The sequence below is a fragment of the Oncorhynchus keta genome, chromosome 15 (genome assembly GCF_023373465.1).
Source record: "Oncorhynchus keta strain PuntledgeMale-10-30-2019 chromosome 15, Oket_V2, whole genome shotgun sequence".
Classification (NCBI taxonomy): Eukaryota; Metazoa; Chordata; class Actinopteri; order Salmoniformes; family Salmonidae; genus Oncorhynchus; species Oncorhynchus keta.
Genome location: NC_068435.1, coordinates 41,378,671 through 41,402,116, shown reverse-complemented (window position 1 = coordinate 41,402,116; position 23,446 = coordinate 41,378,671). Strand labels below are relative to the sequence as shown.

General features: G+C 41.9%; 1 protein-coding gene across 1 annotated transcript in view; it reads left to right on the top strand.

Moving 5' to 3' along the window:
- The window catches only part of LOC118394953 (excitatory amino acid transporter 5-like), a 71,477-nt gene that overhangs the window by 18,208 nt on the left and 29,823 nt on the right, over positions 1-23,446 (top strand). Inside the window, exons 3-4 of the mRNA XM_035788670.2 lie at positions 15,638-15,853; positions 23,283-23,325. Of these exons, the coding sequence (XP_035644563.1) occupies positions 15,638-15,853; positions 23,283-23,325 (259 nt within the window). The remainder of the gene's footprint in view (positions 1-15,637; positions 15,854-23,282; positions 23,326-23,446) is intronic.

Below are 23,446 nucleotides of genomic sequence, written 5' to 3'. Positions count from 1 at the left end.
AAATACAGTATAAAATCAATACTGAGCTATAGTGTTTTCATTGATGATCTTCTTTGGTACTAATACAATTGTTCAGAGGAAAAATATTTAGTTTAACAAGTAATACAAAAACATCTCTGAAATATAGGTGTCATTATTATTGGCACCACCGTTTGCAATACTTTCGGCACCCTTCCCTTGCGAGGTTAACAGCACTTATTAGCCTTTTTCTGTAAAGTTTTCTGAGACTAAAGATACAAAGTGGGACGGATCTTAGACCATTCCGCCATTCAGAATGTTTTAAGATCCTTGCTGTCCTTCGGTCTGTGCGGAGTCCGGAGTCATTGCAAAATGTTGATTATGTGGTCAATTAACCATTTCTTTGTGGATTTTGATGTGTGCTTTGGGTTATTGTCTTGCTGGAAGATCAACTCGCGGCCAAGTTTCAGCTTCCTGGCAGAGGCAACCAGGTTATTGGCTAAAATGTCCTGGTACTTGGTAGAGCTCATAATGTGGTTGACCTTAACAAGGGCCCCAGGACAAGTGGAAGCAAAACAGCCTCATAACATCAAAGATCCAGCACCATATTTTACAAAATGTGGGGAAAAGTGAAGGGGTCTGAGTACTTTCCGAATGCAATCTACCGGTTTCTCCATACCGGTATGCATATTTTAGAATGTTTGTCAGAATGGTTGATGCAACACAGCTGGAACAATGATTTATTCTAAATGTGTAAGAATGTTCCCTCTGGAGAACATCATTAACATACATATGTATAATCTAGTCTACAAGGTAGGGGTCAAGGACTTAACAAGGGCATGTAGGTCTACTAATGGGCTGCATACCAAATGGCGCCCTATTCCCTATAGCCCAATTCGGCTCTGGTCAAAAGTTGTGTACTATACAGTATATGGGATAGGGTGCCATTTGGGACACATACATAGTGTACGGAGTTGATGCCATACCACAATGAGCCCAGAGGTTGACGGGTCCACTCAGGGATGTACGCAGAGGTCAGAGATTACAGTCTTAATTGGTAATGCAGTAATAACCCACACACAAACAAACCAACACACACACACACTCACAGACACATATGCAGACACACACAGATGCAGACACTCAAACACATACAAGATCCAGACACAGGCACTCACTCACACATGCAGACACACACACACACACACACACACACACACACACACACACACACACACACACACACACACACACACACACACACACACACACACACACACACACACACACACACACACACACACACACACACACACACACACACACACACACACACACACACAGCTGCAGACAAACACACAGATGCAGACAGACGCAGAGAGAGAGAGAGATGTCCAGTGACACAAAAACCAGACCAGTTCATGAGTCTGCAGTACAGTAGACAGAGTCCCAGAGTGTGCACGTGTGTGTGCATGCTTACGTGCGTATTTGTGTGTGCGTTTGTCACTATACATGTGTGCATGCGTGTTTGTGTGTGTGTATGTGTGCATGTGTGCATGTTTGCTCACACGTGGGCATGCATCTGATATAATCACCCTCCACACTCTTAGTCTGACTGATTAATCTTTTACCCTAAAAATAAATGAAGGAAAAATGGAACGGACCAGTGAAAAGCGTTAAAGTGGTGTTATGTAGCAGATTAGATCATGATGATGTTTGGAATTGTTGTAAATGCTGGAGAATTGTTTCGGAGATTATATACTGTAGTCTTTCATGTATTATCTTTCCTGTGTGTTGTATCTCTATGAGTGGATGGGTGAGACAGAAAGAACTGGCTGGATATATACACTCTTTGACTTCTACTTACATGAGGCTAAAGCTACATAGGGGGTTATAAGGGTTTTATAAAGCTTTTATGAAGGGTTTTTACTTCAAAGAGAGCTGTACTATTAAGTGTACTACTATCTTAATAGCATTGTTTTCCAGTTGTGAGAATTGATCATTCATTATTATTACCGACAAACTCTGAACAACCATCCTGACATGCACGCCAGTGTCTTCGTATCTTTCACAGTGTGTGCGTGTGTGTGTGTGTCTTCGTATCTTTCACAGTGTGTGTGTGTGTGTGTCTTCGTATCTTTCACAGTGTGTGTGTGTGTCACAGTGTGTGTGTGTCTTCGTATCTTTCACAGTGTGTGTGTGTGTGTGTGTGTGTGTGTGTGTGTGTGTGTGTGTGTGTGTGTGTGTGTGTGTGTGTGTGTGTGTGTGTGTGTCTTCGTATCTTTCACAGTGTGTATGTGTGTGTGTGTGTGTGTCTTCGTATCTTTCACAGTGTGTGTGTGTGTGTGTCATCCATCACCATGGGGAAAGGTAAAGAACTCACAAAAGAGACTAAGGTTGTTGACTTTCATAATTAGGCCATGGGTACAAAAAAAGTACTGAAAAAAACAAATAAATCACTTACCACTAGTAGGGCAACAATTAATACATTTAAAACCACTGGAACAGTGGTCAACTTGCCTGGTGATCCAAGTGTACCTTGTCCTCACCCAGAGTGAGGAAGATGATAGGATTTTTTTTGGCAAGGAGGTGACGTCTAATTATAGATTTGGAGACTTGGTGACCACAAGAAGTGACCCAGTTCTGTAGCTCTCCCACTGTGGCCCTTGGACTTTCATTTGCCTTCCGAACCATCTTGCTCACTCTGCGTGGGTACAATATACACTTGGGTCCTCTAGCAGGCAAGTTTCTCACTTTTTTAGAATAAAAAAACAAACAAACGTAAACACCTGGAGTTTGCTAAACGGCATTGGTACTTGAAATGGAACCCGTGTTATGGTCAGCTGACACGAAAATAGAGCTCTTTGGCCACTCACACCAGTGGTGAGTTTGGCACCAAAAGAAAGAATGCATATGCAGAAAAGACACCTACTGTTACATTAGAGGCTTCTTCGAAAATTGATTAAACTATTTTTTTTCTCATCAATCTACACACAATACCCCAACATGACAAAGCGAAACAGTTTTTTAGATTTTTTTTGCAAATGTACGGAGTCCACCTGTGGTAAATTCAATTGATTGGACATAACTTGGAAAGGCACGCACCTGTCTATGTAAGGTCCCACAGTTGACAGTACATGTCGGAGCAACAACCAAGCCAGGAGGTCGAAGGAATTGTCCGTAGAGCTCCGAGACAGGATTGATACTAAGGCACAGATCTGGGGAAGGGTACCAAAAATATTCTGCAGCATTGAAGGTCCCCAAGAACACAGTGGCCTTCATCATTCTTACATGGAAGAAGTTTGGAACCACCAAGACTCTTCTTAGAGCTGGCCACCTGGCCAAAATGAGTGATCGGGGGAGAAGGGCCTTGGTCAGGGAGGTGACCAAGAACCCCATGGTCACTCTGACAAGAGCTCCAGAATTCCTCTGTAATGGGTGCGTGCTGGTGGCAGGGAAGTCAGGCGCAGGAGAGTGAACTTGGTATAAACTGAGTAGTTCAATAAAAATTCAAAAACTCCGGAAACCAACATATACAAAATGAAATAAGAGGGTGCAAAACCCGTCGCACACCAGAACATAACTAGCACCAATACATACAACAAGCAAATCACCGACAAAGACATGAGGGTAAATACACAACATGTAATTGATGGGATTGGAACCCGGTGTGATGGAAGACAAGACAAAACCATAGGAAATGAAAAATGGATCAGTGATGGCTAGAAGGTCGGTGACGTCGACTGCCGAACACCGCCCGAAGGAGAGGGATCAACTTCGACGGAAGTCGTGACATCCTCTGTGGAGATGGGAGGACCTTCCAGAAGGACAACCATCTCTACTGCACTCCACCAATCAGACATTTATGGTAGAGTGGCCAGACGGAAGCCATTCCTCAGTAAAAGATATGACAGCCCGCTTGGACTTTGCCAAAAAGCACCTAAAGGATTCTTAGACAATGAAAAACAAGATTTTCTGTTCTGATGAAACCAAGATTGAACTATTTGGTCTAAATGCAAAGCCTCACATCTGGAGGAAACCTGGCACCATCCCTAAGGTGAAACATGGTGGTGGCATCATGATGTGAGGATGTTTTTCAGCGGCAGGGACTGGGAGACTAGTCAGGATGGAGGAAAAAATGAACGGAGCAAAGTATTGAGAGATCCTTGATAAACACCTGCTCCAGAGTGCTCAGAACCTCCGAATGGGGTGAAGGTTCACCTTCCAACAGGACAATGATTCTAAGCACACAGCCAAGACACTGCAGGAGTGGCTTTGGGACAAGTCTCTGAATGTCCTTGAGTGGCCCAGCCAGAGCTCGGACTTGAACCTGAACCAAACATCTCTGGAGAGACCTGAAAATTGCTGTGAAGCGACGCTCCCCATCCAACCTGACAGAGCTTGAGAGGATCTGCAGAGAAGAATGGGAGAAACTCCCAAAATACAGGTGTGTAAACCTTTTAGCGTCATACCCAAGAAGACTCGAGGCTGAAATCACTGCCAAAGGTGCATCAACAAGGTACTGAGTAAAGGGTCTGAATACTTATGTAAACGTGATATTTAATAAAATATTTTTTTATACATTTGAAATCCATTGTAGAATAAGGCTGTAACGTAACAAAATGTAGAAACAGTCAAGGTTCTGAATACTTTCAGGATGCACTGTATTTCTCATTTCTAAGAAAAAAATATGCATTTCTAACGGACATTCTGACAGATCTAAAGCAAAATTGATTAAATGGAGCAGAGGAAAAACTATCTCCGCTCTGCTTTGCTCTCATTTCTAAGAAAATTGGTGTCAGTCAGTCGTCATGGCGATGGGATCAATCCCTTTAGGCTTGACCTTTTGAGAGGGAGTTTCCTCTTCGACCCCTCACAACAGCAGTGGAGGCGGATGGGAGGAGCTATAGGAGGACGGGCTCATTGTAATGGCTGGTATGGAATAAATGGAATGGTAACAAACATCACACATATGGAAACCGCATGTTTGACTCTGTTCCATTTTGACTGAGTGACTGCGGAACATCAAATCAAATCAAATGTTGTTTGTCACATTAACATGTTAATGCGACGGTAGCGAAATGCTTCTGCTTATAGTTCCGACAATGCAACGAGTAATCTAATCTAAACCTAACAATTCCAAAACTACTACCTTATACACACAAGTGTAAAGGGATAAAGAATATGTACATAAAGATATATGAACGAGTGATGGTACAGAACGGCATTGGCAAGATGCAGATGGTATCGAGTACAGTATATACCTATGAGATGAGTAATGTAGGGTATGGGAGGGAACAGGGAGTACAGGAGAGGGCTCAGAACGCACCCTTGTGGGGCCCCAGTGTTGAGGATCAGCGGGGTGGAGATGTTGTTACCTACCCTCACCACCTGGGGACGGCCCGTCAGGAAGTACAGTACCCAGTTGCACGGGGCGAGGTTGAGACCCAGGGTCTCGAGCTTGATGACGAGTTTGGAGGGTACTATGGTGTTAAATGCTGAGCTGTAGTCGATGAACAGCATTCTCACATAGGTATTCGTCTTGTCCAGATGGGTTAGGGCAGTGTGCAGTGTGGTTGCGATTGCGTCGTCTGTGGACCTATTTTGGCGGTAAGCAAATTGGAGTGGGTCTAGGGTGTCAGGTAGGGTGGAGGTGATATGGTCCTTGACAGCCATGGTGTCTTTAGACAGATACATTATATTTCATAGTCTCTGTTTACATACAACATGAAAATCAACACACAATCCGATACATCACAGAAACACAATACAATATACAACAGTGTTGTTGTACTTTGTGTCAGCAAAGGGAGGAAGTGAGTGAGGTAGCGATTGTAAACTACCTATCTACTACATCGGCAATGGAAATATACTGTCAGTCACAATTATCACAAGATTCCAGTGATATGCAATTGCAAGTAAACAACCACAAAGTGTGATTAACATAAAAAACAATGACAGCGAATTCTAAATCTCTTTTAAAAGTCATGAAGAATTTGGTTCCAGGAAAAAAACTATTGATTTATCAGTCACATGCATACCTCCAAGCCCTTCTGGCACCAACTGATGCATGTCTGATGCCTCGAGTTCTGAAAATCATTTTGGATTTTCTAATTTGGCAGCATCCAAACATATTTAATAAACCATAGTTGAATAAAGAATTAACATCTAATGAATGGATTTGTTTTCATTGAATTTGAGTTCTGTAGCAGACTTTACTGTTAATTGGGAGATGTCTGATACTTCATGATTCTTCTCTTTTCATCTGGCTGTGTATTTTTCTATTCTTGCTGCATCCCAACACCTCTGATAAACCATATTTGAAGAAATCATTGATTTCTATTTAATGTATTTGCTTTTATTTGTGATGACAAGGACGGATTGTCCCTGTGTGAAAATGAGCAAGAGTGTTCATCAGTTTCTTGATGACTACACAGTATCTTGTGTAGACTGGATGAATCTGTGTGCGTCCCAAATGGCACCCTATTCCCTTTATAGTGCACTACGTTTGACTAGGGCGCACACACACACACACACACGCGCACGCACGCACACACACACACACACACACACACACACACACACACACACACACACACACACACACACACACACACACACACACACACACACACACACACACACACACACACACACTAATCTCGGCACCCAGACCCAAATGAGTGTCACGGCCGTGTCCTGAGAGACTTAGTCTCGTACATTAGAAGCCTTCTGAGGCTATGAGCGGCTATATCTTAGTGATATATGAAACAGTTATATACATACTGTACATACTGTACACAAATACCCTCCCCCTTCACTCACTGCCTTCTGTGCCCATCTCCTGCTGGTAAGAGACTGTGTGACAATCAAGGACATCCAGAAAGCTATCTCAGCCTCAGCACGGTCTCAAGTTCGGGATGGTTCACTGCATCTACGTCCCAAATGGCACCCTATTTCCCATTCCCCAATTGGCCCTGTTCAAACGTAGTGCAAGGAATGGGGTGCCATTTGGGATGTAGATCGTATCTCAGAGGGGTATCTGCGGAGGACAGACTCACAGCACAAAATGGCAGAGGAAACATTCATTGACCACCCTAACCCGCCAGCCAAACAATACAGGATTAGATTTTAGGCAGCTCGGTCAACATCTTGCTTGCATCCCAAATGGTACCCTTTTCCCTATATAGTGCACAACTTTTGAACAGGGCCCATAAGGCTTTGGTCAAAAGAAAATAACTATGTAAGGAATATGGTACCATTTGGGAAGCATCTCTTGTCTGTCCAGCTCTGGGTATCAGAGAGTCCCAGAGATCGATGTCCCCTCCATTTCCTGTTCAATATAAATGCTCTCTGGTACTAAATGGTAGTAAATCTGCAACAAGTGCTCCCACTGATACAGTGTGATTTCTTTGCCTTTTCATTACTGAGAGTGATGTCACATAGCCTTCGTTTTGTACTACCAGTACAACAATTAGTTGTACATTACATTCATGGAAAGGGCTACATGAATCAAATTTGAATATGAATATGAATGAGCATCTAACTGAGAGAAAATATTTCTATTAAAGGGTTAATTATAATCCCTTTCACAGAACTTAAGCGCTATAGCATGATTGAAATGTAAAGGTAATGTTCCCATGTTCGCTGAGACTGATTTAAGGTAAATGCTGCATATGTCAGCTCAATCTGAATTTACCTTTAAATCTTGGCGCACCCATCCCGTTAGCGGGATCATTTTCGTCAACATCCGCTAAATTGCAGAGCGCCAAATTCAAATTCAATTACTAAAGATATTTCATTTTCATGAAATCACAAGTGCAATATAGCAAAACACAGTTTAGCTTGTTGTTAATCCGCCTGGCGTGTCAGATTTCAAAAAAGCTGTACAGCTAAAGCAAACCAAGCGTTTATGTAAGGACACCTCTCTCAGCAGACAAAACATTACAAACAGCTATCAGCAAAGTAGATTGGTCACGAAAGTCAGAAAAGCAATAAAATTAATCGCTTACCTTTGATGATCTTCAGATGTTTGTTCTCACGAGACTCCCAGTTACACAATAAATGTTCCTTTTGTTCCATAAAGATTATTTTTATATCCAAAATACCTCCATTTGGTTAGCGTGTTTTGTTCAGAAATCTACAGGCTCGAGCGGTCACGACGGTGCAGACGAAAATTCCTAATAGTATCCGTAAAGTTCGTAGAAACATGTCAAACGTTTTTTTTTATAATCAATCCTCAGGTTGTTTTTACAATAAATAATTGATAATATTTCAATCGGACCGTAGCTTTTTCAATAGGAGAGAGAGAGAAAATGTCTGCTCCAAGCTGACATCCAAAACTCTGCTGGCACCCAGCCATCCACTGACGCGATGTGATAGTTCTCGCTCATTTTACAGAATAAAAGGCTGAAACTATGTCTAAAGACTGTTCACACCATGTGGAAGCCATAGGAAAAGGAATCTGGTTGATATCCCTTTAAATGGAGGGAAGGCATGCAATGGAACAGGAGCTTTCAAAATAAGAGGCACTTCCTAGTTGGATTTTCCTCAGGTTTTCGCCTGCAATATCAGTCCTGTTATACTCACAAACAATATTTTGACAGTTTTGGAAACGTTAGAGTGTTTTCTATCCTAATCTGGCAATTATATGCATATTCTAGCTTCTGGGCCTGAGAAATAGGCAGTTTAATTTGGGTATGTTTTCCATCCAAACATCAAAATACTGCAACCTACACTCAACAGGTTAACCTCTATGGGACCGGTGACCCCCCCACGGGATGGTTGAGCTAACGTGCGCTAATGTGATTAGCATGAGGTTGTAAGTAACAAACAATTTCCCAGGGCATAGACATGTCTGATATGGGCAGAAAGCTTAAATTCTTGTTCATTTAACTGCACTGTTTACATTAGGTATTACAGTGAAGTAATACCATGCTATTGTTTGCGGAGAGTGCACAGTTATGAACTTGAACATGTATCAATAAACCAATTAGGCACATTTGGGCAGACTTGAAGCAACAGTTTAAACAGAAAGGTAATGGTTCATTGGATCAGCCTAACACTTTGCACATACACTGCTGCCATACACTGCTGCAATCTAGTGGCCAAAATCTAAATTGCTCCTAAATTGGAATAATACATTGTGGCCTTTGTCTTGTATGTCAAAGATGATGGAAAAAAAAGAAGAAAAAAAAACGCACGTTTTTTCTTTGTATTATCTTTTACCAGATCTAATGTGTCATATTCTACTACATGAATTTCACATTCAAAGTGTTTCCTTTCAAATGGTATCAAGAATATGCATATCCTTGCTTCAGGTCCTAAGCTACAGGCAGTTAGATTTGGGTTTGTCATTTTGGTCGGAAAATGAAAAAAAAAGGGTCTGATCCTTACTGGAGTGAAAGATCGAGAGAAAAGCATTGAAACTCCCCGAAGGCATAGTACAGCCACTCCCATTTTCTGAAGAATTGCATTATGGGCCCTGAAAGCACGAAAATTGTGCCACTGCTTGTATACTTCGTATTTTGGCAAATTTAGTACGACATCCGGTAACTTTTGGCATACTAACTACATCCATGCTACGATCAATGAGCATACTACATACTCAATTTACATCACAAATAATACAGTTAATGCGGTTAGTATTGGAACACAGATCTAGTGTGCATGTGCATTTGGGCCGTGTAAAGTAGATGCAACCCGGGTACGGTCCATGAATTACAGTTAATGCGGTTAGTATTGGAACACAGATCTAGTGTGCATGTGCATTTGGGCCGTGTAAAGTAGATGCAACCCGGGTACGGTCCATGAATTACAGTTAATGCGGTTAGTATTGGAACACAGATCTAGTGTGCATGTGCATTTGGGCCGTGTAAAGTAGATGCAACCCGGGTACGGTCCATGAATTACAGTTACTGCGGTTAGTATTGGAACACAGATCTAGTGTGCATGTGCATTTGGGCCGTGTAAAGCAGATGCAACCCAGGTACGGTCCATGAATTACAGTTAATGCGGTTAGTATTGGAACACAGATCTAGTGTGCATGTGCATTTGGGCCGTGTAAAGCAGATGCAACCCGGGTATGGTCCACGAATTGGACTTTGTGAATGTAAAATACTACATTATGTTGAAAACAATGGTCCGCCATCTTGGTCACCGTCTTTTGTTATTTTATACTGCAGTGCGTGCTTATTACTCAACTGAGATCATTAGTGGGATGGTTGGAGTTCTCTGGAAGTTGGAAAGTTGCAGTAATGTTGGAAGTTATGTCCTAAAGGGGTTTACCCTGTGCTTTGAGTGTTGGATTTCTTATGTTCATGTCATAGATCTATTTCTATTGATTTCTGTGTATATTTGATGTGCCTGATGACTAAATACTTAGGGAACGCTAGTAAGAAGAAATGTACCATGGCTTGTGAAATTATTCACCCCCTTGGCATTTTTCCTATTTTGTTGTCTTGTATCATTTGATTTACACAGCATGCTTACCACTTTGAAGATGAAAAAAAACTGAAAACTTGAGCGTGCATAACTATTCACCCCTCCAAAGTCAATCATTTGTAGAGACCCCTTTTGCAGCAATTACAGCTGCAAGTCTCTTGGGGTATGTCTCTATTAGCTTGGCATATCTAGCCACTGGGATTTTTGCCCATTCTTCAAGGCAAAACTGCTCCAGCTTCTTCAAGTTGGATGGGTTCCGATGGTGTACAGAAATCTTTAAGTCATACTACAGATTCTCAATTGGATTAAGGTCTGGGCTTTGACGAGGCCATTCCAAATGTTTCCCCTTAAACCACTCGAGTGTTGCTTTAGCAGTATGCTTAGGATCATTGTCCTGCTGGAAGGTGAACCTCCGTCCCAGTCTCAAATCTGTGGAAGACTGAAACAGGTTTCCCTCAAGAATTTCCCTGTATTTAGCGCCATCCATCATTCCTTCAATTCTGACCAGTTTCAAAGTCCCTGCCGATGAAAAACATCCCCACATGTTATTCTCTTTTTAATTTTTTAAAATTTTACCCCTTTTTCGTGGTATTCAATTGTTTAGTAGCTACTATCTTGTCTCATCGCTACAACTACCGTAAGGGCTCGGGAGAGACGAAGGTTGAAAGTCATGCGTCCTCCGATACACAACCCAACCAAGCCGCACTGCTTCTTAACACAGCGCGCATCCAAACCGGAAGCACCACTGTGTTGGGGGAAACACTGTGCACCTGGCAACCTTGGTTAGCGCGCACTGCACCTGGCCTGCCACAGGAGTCGCTGGTGCGCGATGAGACAAGGATTTCCCTACCAGCCAATCCCTCCCTAACCCGGGCGACGCTAGGCCAATTGTGCGTCGCCCCACGGACCTCCCGGTTGCGACAGAGCCTGGCGCGAACCCAGAGTCTCTGGTGGCGCAGCTGGCACTGCAGTACATCACCCTTAACCACTGCGCCAGTGGGGATGGGTATTCTTAGGGTGATGGGAGGTGTTGGGTTTGCGCCAGACATTTTCTTTGATGGCCAAAAAGCTAAATCTGACCATATGTTTGGGGATTTCTCCCACATGCCTTTTGGCGAACACCAAACGTGTTTACTTATTTTTTTCTTTAAGCAATGGCCTTTTCTTCTGGCCACTCTTCCGTAAAGCCCAGCTCTGTGGAGTGTACGGCTTAAAGTGGTCCTATGGACAGATATTCCAATCTCCGCAGTGGAGCTTTGCAGGTCCTTCAGGGTTATCTTTGGTCTCTTTGTTGCCTCTCTGAATAATGCCCTCCTTGCTTGGTCTGTGAGTTTTGGTGGGCGGCCCTCTCTTGGCAGGTTTGTTGTGGTGCCATAATCTTCCCATTTTTTAATAATGGATTTAAAATGGTGCTCCGTGGGATGTTCAAAGTTTTGAATATTTTCTTAAAACCCAACCCTGATCTGTACTTCTCCACAACTTTGTACCTGAGCTGTTTGGAGAGCTCCTTGGTCTTCATGGTGCTGCTTGCTTGGTGTAGTCACTTGCTTGGTGGTGTCCCTTGCTTAGTGGTGTTGCAGACTCTGGGGCCTTTCAGAAAAGGTGTATATATACTGAGATCATGTAACACTTACATTGTACACAGGTGGACTTTATTTAACTAATTGTGTGACTTCTGAAGGTAATTGGTTGCACCAGATCTTATTTAGGGGCTTTATAGCAAACATCTGCATGAACCACTTTTCCGTTTTTAATTTTTGGGAATTTTTGGAAACAAGTAATTTTTTTCATTTCACTTCACCAATTTGGACTATTTTGTGTTTGTCCATGACATGAAATTCAAATAAAAAATCTATTTAAACTACAGGTTGTGTTGCAACTTAATAGGAAAAAATGCCAAGGGGGATGGATACTTTTGCAAGGCAATGTAAGCACTGTATGCTATTAGCTGAAATATTTCTTTAAAGCCTTGTTTTCCTGTTTTTTTACGTACACTGAGTATACCAAACATTAGGAACATCTTTTCCCTCAGAACAGCCCCAATTTGTCGAGGCATGGACTCTACAAGGTGTTGAAAGCATTCTACAGTGATGCTGGCCCATGTTGACTCCAATGCTTCCCACAGTTGTGTCAAGTTGGCTGAATGTCATTTGGGTGGTGGACCATTCTTGATACATACGGGAAACTGTTGAGCGTGAAAAACCCAGCAGTATTGCAGTTTTGACACAAACCTACTACCATACCCCGTTCAAAGGCACTTACATTTTCTCTCTTGCCCAATCACCCTCTGAATGACAAACATACACAAACCATTGTCTCACAGCTTAAAAATCATGTTTTAACCTGTCTCCTCCCCTTCATCTATACTGATTGAAGTGAATTTAACATGTAACATCAATAAGGGATCAAAGCTTTCACCTGGATTCACCTGGTCAGTCTATGTCATGGAAAGTGTTCTTAATGTTTTCTTAATGTTTTTGCAGTACACTGTATATTGGAATTATTCCATGAAATTGTGAAAATGACAAAAATGCCCCTTTAGTGTAGGAGCTGTTTTAAAAGGTTTTGGTGGGATGGAGTTTCGTCCCATCACCAGGCGGCAAATTAGTTAAATTAGTTAATTAGTTCATATTTGTTGTTGAGATAAAAACGACTGCGTTCGACCTTTAAAAAGTGAATTTCACATGAATGTTCCAATACACTATACAGACGAGAACAAGAGGTAGCTAACCATTTCAACAACCGTTAGCTCTCTCTCTCTTTCTCTCGTTCGCTCACTATACTCACTGTCTACAGTTGGATTTTCTAGTCTCTCTCTTTCTCGCGCTCTCTCTCTCTCTCTCTCAATTCTATTCAATTTGCTTTATTGGCATGACGTAACAATATACATGTTGCCAAAGCGTATTTAGGAGACTGAGTGATTCATTTACAACATTAACATATTTAAAATAATAATAATCAATATTGTCAAATGGACAATCAGTAGCAACAATAATCACGGGTACAAAAATCATCATGCAATGGAGAATAACAGCATAAAGGACATGTGCAAGTTGGTCTGTCAGACACGGTCCCTCATATTATTGCAGACAGCAATGTAGTGCGCTGCCAACCTACAGCTCTCTGCGTCTTCCCCCAACAGGACGGTAGCCTATTATCATCAGAGAGGTCTCTGAAACCTTGAATAAGGGTTTCAAATTTGGGGAAATTACACTTTTAGTTTTATATTTTTGAAACATTTTGTCAGGAAATGCAGCTGTGTCTCAGGTCCTGCTGTGGTGCAGTGGTTGCACAGCCTTTCCTCTTCCTCCATGTTTCCTGTGTCTACCGTTCTCAGTGGCAAGGCTGTGCTCACTGAGCCTGTACTTTGTACAGGTTTTGATCAGTAACCATGGTCAAATAGTTTGCCATGGTTTACTGTTGATGTAGTGCCAGATAGCAATGCATTTTGCTTTGTGCTTGTGTTTCCCAATAGGTAATGTCGTTTTGTTTTGACTGTGTTGTAATTTGGTTTATTCTGATTGATTGGATGTTCTGGTCCTGAGGCTTCAGTGTGTTAGTAGAACAGGTCTGTGAACTCAACCCCAGGATCAGCTGGATTAGGGGACTTTTTACTTTGCTCAGTGTTTGGCATTGCAGAGCTTGGTATTGATATGAGAGGGAGGAGCTTTTTAGTTGACTAGTGTCAGTTGCTTGCTGTTGTGCTGTGCTTTTTTTGGTTCTGATTGTACGTTTATAGAGTTTTAAAGTCTCATAGTAATGAAGGCGTAATTCACCATTATTTGGCACTTTGTGCTTCTGGTTTGATAGTGTTCCAATTTTTCCCCCCGATAATTTTAAAATCTGTATCAAACGAGTGGTCATCTGTATTTTAATGTATTTATTTTTAAAATCTATTTCAGTTGTGCTTCTTTTGCCGTTTGCCTGAAAATATTGTTTATATGTTTTACTGCTAGATTGATGCCTTCTTTACTATGAGTGTATGTAATATCTAGAAAGTTATTGTGTTTGGATTTTTTTGGTTAGTGGTTGCCTTCTGTGCTGTTTTGGGCCCATCTGTATGAATTTCTGAAATTGCACAGCTTTCTGGGCTGTGAATGTGTGGTTGTTTCCAAGTCTGTACTTTTGAGGAACAAGGTCATTTGGCTGTGATCAGGGTCAATGTCTGTAATCGTATAGTCTACTGTGCTGTGGCCAAGAGGTCAGTAATAGGTGAATCTCCCCAAAGAGTAACCTACCATTAACAAAGTACAGACTCAGTCTTTGACAGAGCTACAACAAATCCCTTCCGTTTTTGTTGATGGTGCTGTCACTGTTGTTTCTATGGGGCAGGTTAAGACAGAAACAGTATGGCCTGTAATAAAGCTGTCCCCTCGTGTGGTCGTTAGGTCAGATAGTGTGCCTGTGAGCGCATGTGTGTCTCCACACATCAGCACATTTCCCTGGGCCTGTGAGTGACAGTGAGTGACAATGTCTGCCTTACACCATGTCTCCTGCAGAATGATGACATCAACATCTTTTCAGTGGTAAACTCTTCAGTCCAAAGATTGACAAGTTTAGGCCCTGAATGTTTCACATGCTAACTGAAAGTGATTTCACGTTGCAATTAAGAAAGAATAGCACAGTAAAAAATACAGTAATTACTAAGTTGTTAGGAGTGAGATAAACAATGGATAACAGCAAACGGGTTCTCTTTTTATTTTTTCCTTCTTTCTATTGAACAAGTAAACTCTTAGTACAGCAGTGTATGTGTGTGTGTTGAGTGGAGTTTAGTGCAGATATACTGGAGGAGCTGTTTAATTTCACTCAATCCTCCAGAGTTCTCCTTTCCACTGAGGGCCTCAGCATAGCTGCGCTGGTCCTGCTGTTGGGCCCCGTGGATGGTGGCCAGATCTGGGCCGGGGGGGGGCTGCCTCTCTGGTCTGGTAGAGGTGGTGGTCTGGTGTGGGGTAGTAGGCTGGGCCTGGTCCAGTCTGGCTGTGCCAATGGAAGTGGTGATGCTCTGGTGGTGGGTAGGGCCTGTGGGGTGTGCTGGGTCTGGTGTGGAATTGAGGGGGCTTGGGGCTCCTTGGTGGTCTGGTAGGGGTCTCTGGGTGGTCCTCTGTCCAGTAAGGTTTGGTTTGTCTACCAAGTGCCCCGTAACCATTCTGCTTCTCTCTGTCTTCTCTCCCTGTGATGATCTGCCTGGCTCTTTCACTTCCTAACCATTCTTTTTCTCTTCTCTCTCTCTCTCCAGTTTGATGTCGGGGCTAGCAGCCTTGGATGCCAAGTGTTCCAGCCGCCTGGGCATCATGACCGTCTCCTACTACCTGTGGACCACCTTTGTGGCGGTGGTGGTGGGCATCCTCATGGTTACCATCATCCACCCAGGGGGCGCCGCCCAGAAGGAGGACAACGAGGACAGCGGCAAGCCAATCATGAGCTCCGCTGACGCCCTGCTTGATCTGATTCGGTAAGAGACAGGAAGAAGATCATTACATTGACCTTTGACCTATGTTGTTGCGTGTCCTACTGAATTGAATCGTTCTAAAATCAGCCTACAGTGAAGGTTCAATTATTCAAGGGTTGCAATCTTGAGGGGTTTTATTTGTCACGTTTACAATAAACATTTGTTCCCCAGTGCAAAACATATTCTAGACAGGAATATTGCTATTACTTTGTCAGTTCCTCTTCAAGCCTCTGTACTCTGTGACTATTGAGATGCTAAAGGCTTTGTTGTTCAATAAATCAAATGTATTCACATAGTGACTTTTATAAAAGCAACATTTCTTACAAGGGTTTTTACACAGTAACATGGCAACTGCAGATTCCCAAGACCCTCTAGACCTCACTCAGTAAGAGACCTCCCCTTCATCAGAATTGGTTTGAGGCAGGCTTTCGAAAAATGATTTGATATGATAAATGATAAAACCAGTAAGACATGCGTGTGTCCGTGAGTGTGTGCGTGCGTGTGTGCATGTGCGTTTCGTGTGGAGATTGTAGCAGGCAGCTAAGGGGCTTCCAGCACTTAGCTTCACCTCCTCAGTTAACAACAACAATCCTCAGCAGAGCCTTGGAATATAATTACCATTGGTTGCGTCCCAAATGGTAACCTATGAATAGGGTGCCATTTGGGATGTAGGCCAGCAAATAACCATGGCCCTCAAAATGCCTTATGCACTCCAGAATCTTAAGCACAAGAAATGTGTAAGTTATAGTGTTAATTGGATTCGTAACATATCGTCCAATTTTTTTCAATAAAAAATTGAAGGACGTAACAAGTAATGCGAAATGGATGACGCCGTACACAATTTGACGACGTAGTACACAATTTGATGACGTAGTACACAATTTGACGACGTAGTACACAATTTGACGACGTAGTACACAATTTGACGACGTAGTACACAATTTGACGACGTAGTACACAATTTGACGACGTAGTACACAATTTGATGACGTAGTACACAATTTGACGATGTAGTACACCATTTGACGACGTAGTACACCATTTGACGACATAGTAGACCATTTGACGACGTAGTACACAATTTGACGACGTAGTACACAATTTGATGACGTAGTACACAATTTGATGACATAGTACACAAAAATCGGGGACCACTTTTGGCTCGTGAACACCACTTTCAAAACTACTGGCTGAAATTATGCAAAAGTTTGAGAGTGCATCTTTGATGCTTTATTAAAAATCATTAAAAAGCAGCATTTTTATTCTCTTTGTTCTCTTTTCCATCCAATGCCACCGTGTCAACGCTCCAGCTAATGTATCATTATTGTGTCCTATATAGAGTTGAAGTCAGAAGTTTACATACACTTAGGTTAGAGTCATTAAAACTCGTTTTTCAACCACTCCGCAAATTTCTTGTTGACAAACTATAGTTTTGGCAAGTTGGTTAGGACATCTACTTTGTGCATGACACAAGTCATTTTTCCAACAATTGTTTACAGACCGATTATTTCACTTATAATTCACTGTATCACAATTCCAGTGGGTCATCTGTACAAACAATAGTATGCAAGTATAAACACCATGGGACCACGCAGCTGTCATACTGCTCAGGAAGGATACGCGTTCTGTCTCCTAGAGATGAACGTACTTTGGTGAGAAAGTGCAAATCAATCCCAGAACAACAGCAAAGGACCTTGTGAAGATGTTGGAGGAAACAGGTACAAACGTATCTATATTCACAATAAAACAAGTCCTATATCGCCATAACTGCAAAAAGCACTAAAGCTGGAGACTCTTACCTCCCTCACTAGCTTTAAGCACCAGCTGTCAGAGCAGCTCACTGATCACTGCACCTGTACATATCCCATCTGTAAATAGCCCATCCAATCTACCTCATCCCCATACTGTATTTATTTATTTATCTTGCTCCGTTGCACCCCAGTATCTCTACTTGCACATTAATCTTCTGCACATTCTACCATTCCAGTGTGTAATTGCTATATTGTAATTACTTCGACACCATGGCCTATTTATTGCCCTACCTCCCTTATCCTACCTCATTTGCACATGCTGTATATAGACTTTTCTACTGTATTATTGATTGTATGTTTGTTTATTCCATGTGTAACTCTGTGTTGTTGTATGTGTCGAACTGCTTTGCTTTATCTTGGCCAGGTCGCAGTTGCAAATGAGAACTTGTTCTCAACTAGCCTACCTGGTTAAATAAAGGTGAAATATATATATATTTTTTAATAACCTGAAAAGCCGCTCAGCAAGGAAGAAGCCACTGCTCCTAAACCGCCATAAAAAAGCCAAACTACGGTTTGCAACTGCACATGGGGACAAAGATTGTACTTTTTGGAGAAATGTCCTCTGGTCTGATGAAACAAAAATAGAACTGTTTGGCAATAATGACCATCGTTATGTTTCAAGGAAAAGGGGGGAGGCTTGCAAGCCGAAGAACACCATCCCAAACGTGAAGCATGGGGGTGGCAGCATCATGTTGTGGGGGTGCTTTGCTGCAGGAGGGACTGGTGCACTTCATAAAATAGATGGCATCTTGAAGAAGAAAATGATGTGGATATATTGAAGCAACATCTCAAGACATCAGTCAGGAAGTTAAAGCTTGGTCGCAAATGGGTCTTCCAAATAGACAATGACCCCAAGCATATTTCCATAGTTGTGGCAAAATGGCTTAAGGACAACAAAGTCAAAGTATTGGAGTGGCCATCTCAAAGCCCTGACCTCAATCCTATAGAACACTTGTGGGCAGAATTGAAAAAGCGTGTGCGAGCAAGGAGGCCTACACACCAGCTCTATCAGGAGGAATGCGCCTGAATTCACCCAACTTATTGTGGGAAGCTTGTGGAAGGCTACCCGAAACGTTTGACCCAAGTTAAAGAATTTAAAGGAAATGCTACCAAATGCTAATTGAGTATATGTAAACTTCTGACCCACTGAGAATGTGAAAAGCTGAAATAAAAGCTGAAATAAATAATTCTCTCTACTATTATTCTGACATTTCACATTCTTAAAATAAAGTGGTGATCCTAACTGATCTAAGACAGGGAATTTTTACTGAGAATAAATGTCAGGAATTGTGAAAAACTGAGTTTAAATGTAATTGGCTAAGGTGTATGTAAACTTCAGACTTTATGACCACCTCTGTCGCCTCAGTTCAACCCAATCATGTATATAGAAAACATACATCTCTGGTTCAACCTCTGTTCACCATCACCCCAGAGAGGATCAATTATTTGGTACTGTAGCTCCCCAAGACAACATTTAACCCAGATTTAATCCTTTTCACATTTCTCCAGTGAGAGTTTTGAACTGTTTAATTCAACTGTGCCAGAGATATTTTGGTAATATTTGAAAACATATTTGGAAATATAAGGCCAGGGCCTATATTTGGAAAATATTAAGCTATGAACTGCTTAATTGACAATATAACTGCTCTTTTAAAGCTAAAGTTTGAGATAGGCAAAACTGCAACACTGGCTGCCCCCAGGTGCGTTTGTTACTGTTTTTGTTCTGAGGAAATTAGCATCCAGCATCGTGGTACAAGAACATTGTACATTCTCTGATGTTCTACCGTGCATTAAATCTCCAGCGTCTGGTTGTCTCTCACCCAGCCACCCTGGTGGTTAACCATGTGTGCTGTGTCTTGTGCTGCCTCAGTCTCACGGAGTGTGTGTGTGTGTGTGTGTGTGCGTGCATGTGTGTTTCAGTGACACGAACGCACACAGGATGTAAAGCCTAATGCCTCCTCTGTCAGTGGGTCACAGCTAAGCTAATTAAGCAGGTGAGGGATGGAGTGTGGGTTTAGGGTTTAGGGTTAGACACAGGGACATGCTAGACTGACTCAGAGCATCACAGTATATATGACCATAACAGTCGGTCAGTGGGCCACTGTCACAAGCACTTAGTCACCCAGTCACAGGCCTATGGCCCTACACAGCTCCCAGTCACAGGCCTATGGCCCTACACAGCTCCCAGTCACAGGCCTATGGCCCTACACAGCTCCCAGCCACAGGCCTATGGCCCTACACAGCTCCCAGTCACAGGCCTATGGCCCTACACAGCTCCCAGTCACAGGCCTATGGCCCTACACAGCTCCCAGTCACAGGCCTATGGCCCTACACAGCTCCCAGTCACAGGCCTATGGCCCTACACAGCTCCCAGTCACAGGCCTATGGCCCTACACAGCTCCCAGTCACAGGCCTATGGCCCTACACAGCTCCCAGTCACAGGCCTATGGCCCTACACAGCTCCCAGTCACAGGCCTATGGCCCTACACAGCTCCCAGTCACAGGCCTATGGCCCTACACAGCTCCCAGTCACAGGCCTATGGCCCTACACAGCTCCCAGTCACAGGCCTATGGCCCTTACCTACACACAGGGACCGCTCGTAAGGAGGCTTACTACACAGACAAATGCAGTTTATAATTACTTTATTATCGTTTAGTATTAATGATTAACAAACATTTACCATATGTTATAGTAAACGTAATAAATAAAAAGGCAGTAAGTTGGCATACGTGTTTGTTCACAAACGTGTATATTTTTTTGTTAGAGCTGAACACCTACCTTGTCATGTGGTGTCCTGCATGAGAAAATTGTAACAGGTAATCAGATTTATGACGTGAAAAAGTGTATGTTAAGCCAGACTCAGGGACTCTGTGGACCTTACCTACAACACAGACTCCTCGTGTGAGAGACTCTACACAGACAATGGCACTTTATTACTACATTATTACTATTAAATATAACTGATTAAGGAACACTGAATATCTTTTATTGTCATTGTGTAAGTATAGGTGGTGCTCATTCAGGTGTATTTTGATTAGATCTGAGCATGTGCATTAGCCTGTTGCATGCTGTTAAACATAGGGAACTGATGCAGAGGGTAACTGCACAATTATTTATGTTTTTTTTTTAACTTGAGAAATTATAAAATGAAAAGTGAGTGCTAAGCTCTGTGACATTTTGAAAATGCGTGGGACAATGACCTGTGTATCTATACCAGGGTTGAAGTCAATTCCATTTCAATTCTAGTTCATTCTGGAAGTACAATGACATTCCAGTTCCAATTGACTTTAAAGCTGTTCAATAAGGAACATGTGGAATTGGAATTGACCCCAACCCTGGTATCCACAAAGGCAGGAGCTATGGCACATGTACATGAGGCCAGGAGGAGGGATCCTGCCTGTCCTTGTTGTTGCTGTGTGTTTTTTTTATTTATCCCAGAGGACAGCTGTGCTCAGGATTTACCCTAAAGCTTTAGAGCCTCCCTCCCTCCCTGCCTTCATCTATCATGCCAGTGTATATATATGTGCTTATGTCGGTGCGCCTCTTTTTGTGCATGTTTGTGCGAGGTGTATGTGTGCGTCTGCATGTCCAAGTATGTGTGTGCTTATGGCCGTGAGCTTGTGTGTGTGTTTAATGTGATGTGTGTATGAACGTGTGTAATGGTGTAGGTTTAATTAGTGGCATTCGTTCTGATCCACACTGTGTTTGATTACCAGAGTGGTTTATTGGCTTGACTCTCATAGAGGCCCGGAACGGATGACTTAGTCATGGAATCTACTATAAATCAAGTCAAATTCAAATCCAATGTATTTGTCATCTACACAGTTTACATGTATGACCTAGTGATTAAATATACTGCACTTCAATACTCTATATCAGTATTTTTATTTTAAATAATATTTTTTCTTTTTTTCTTAAAACCATCAATCAACAAATTAATCACATTCTATTTATAAAGTGAATTTTACAAATGTTTAGCGAGCAGGTTGTTTATTATTGCACTATATCCATATATTTTTAAAAATGTTAATTTAACCTTTATTTAACTAGGCAAGTCAGTTAAGAACAAATTCTTATTTACAATGACGGCCTACCACGGCCAAACCCTAACCTGGACAACGCTGGGCCAATTGTGCGATGCCCTATGGGACTCTCAATCACGGCCGGTTGTGATACAGCCTGGAATTGAACCAGGGTCTGTAAGTGATGCCTCTAGCACTGGCCATATGTTTGCATTTCAAATAGCGACACTCATCCTGAGCTCGCACCTCCAGCCCTGGGAGGGACATTCCCGCAAAGTGCAGGAGATTCCATTTGTCTCCTGGTGCCTTCCAAGGCTGAAAGTGATTCAAACTGAACCTGAGGTTGTGAATGTAATTATGTGAATTAAATAGTTGTGCTTGGATTGTTTCAAGAGCTGTATATTAGGTATGTTCAGAGAGACCGGGTCAAAATTGTATGTTGGGTTGATCGGTTATCAGGCACATTCCTGTTGTCTGGTCATAACATTCAAAAGATCAGAGTCTCCTTTGGTTTAACGGAGAACTTGTTTTGAAAGCTCCATTAAGACACGCGTATTTCTTATTAGTTGAGAGTCATTTACTCTGTCTTATACTGTAATGTATAATGTATTTTATGTACACAGTAATTGTTTGAGTGTCAGTTAATTTGTGACGAATACATCTTATTAGTTGATTTGAGTAAATGCATCCCTCATTTATAGAGTAACTCTTTGACTATACATTCATAATTTAGTAGGTCTATTGGTAAATGTTATTTAGACTATACACATAGCATTATGCATAGGTTCTAACATGACATCTCTGGCTAAGATAGACCTACATTAAAGCTTGGACTGTGGTTGCTATAAACAACTCATAAGTCCCATAAGCCACTTAATAATCACATAAAGCTATCTTAGAACACATGTAATTACAGTACCAAGTGGTGACGTGCAGACTCTCAAGCTGGCTAGACCCTTCGGTATACAGTACCAGTCAAAAGTTTGGACACACCTACTCATTCAAGGGTTTTTCTTCATCTGTACTATTTTACACTTTGTAGAATAATAGTGAAGACATCAAAACTATGAAATAATACACATGGAATCATGTAGTAACCAAAAAAGTGTTAAACAAATCCAAATACATTTGAGATTTTAGACTCTTCAAAGTAGCCACCCTTTTCCCCGATGAACACTTTAGACACCCTTTTCCCTGATGAACACTTTAGACACCCTTTTCCCTGATGAACACTTTAGACACCCTTGGCATTGCTACTACTATGTGTTCTACTGGAAATGCTACTACTGTACACATTGTGTACAGCGTTTCTGGTTATCCACAAGATGATGTGAAAGAGAGAAGTGGTGCACACCAGAAAAGGTTATAAATAAAATGTAAAGCTTTTGGATGCGGTCAAGTTCTCTGACTCCTCATTTGGAACATTCTGTGTGCTTCCATGTCTGTTATTGGAAAGTCTAGAGGCACATAACAGATTTGAACTTCACATGAAAAAGTTTGATTGAAAAATTGTGAATCATCTTATTTCAACACTTTAATTTCTGAAACCTGTCAGCCGGCTACAGAGTTGAACCCTTTTCTATATTCTTCCCTTCCAGAAACATGTTCCCAGCCAACTTGGTCCAAGCAACTTTCCAACAGGTGAGCAGTATGACATTATCATACTGTATATAGTAGAAATGTAGATGTTTCCATTTTAGTTTCCTAAAGAGTTTTAGGAGGAGTGCCAAAGCATGAAATGCCGATAATAGGAGATGAATGA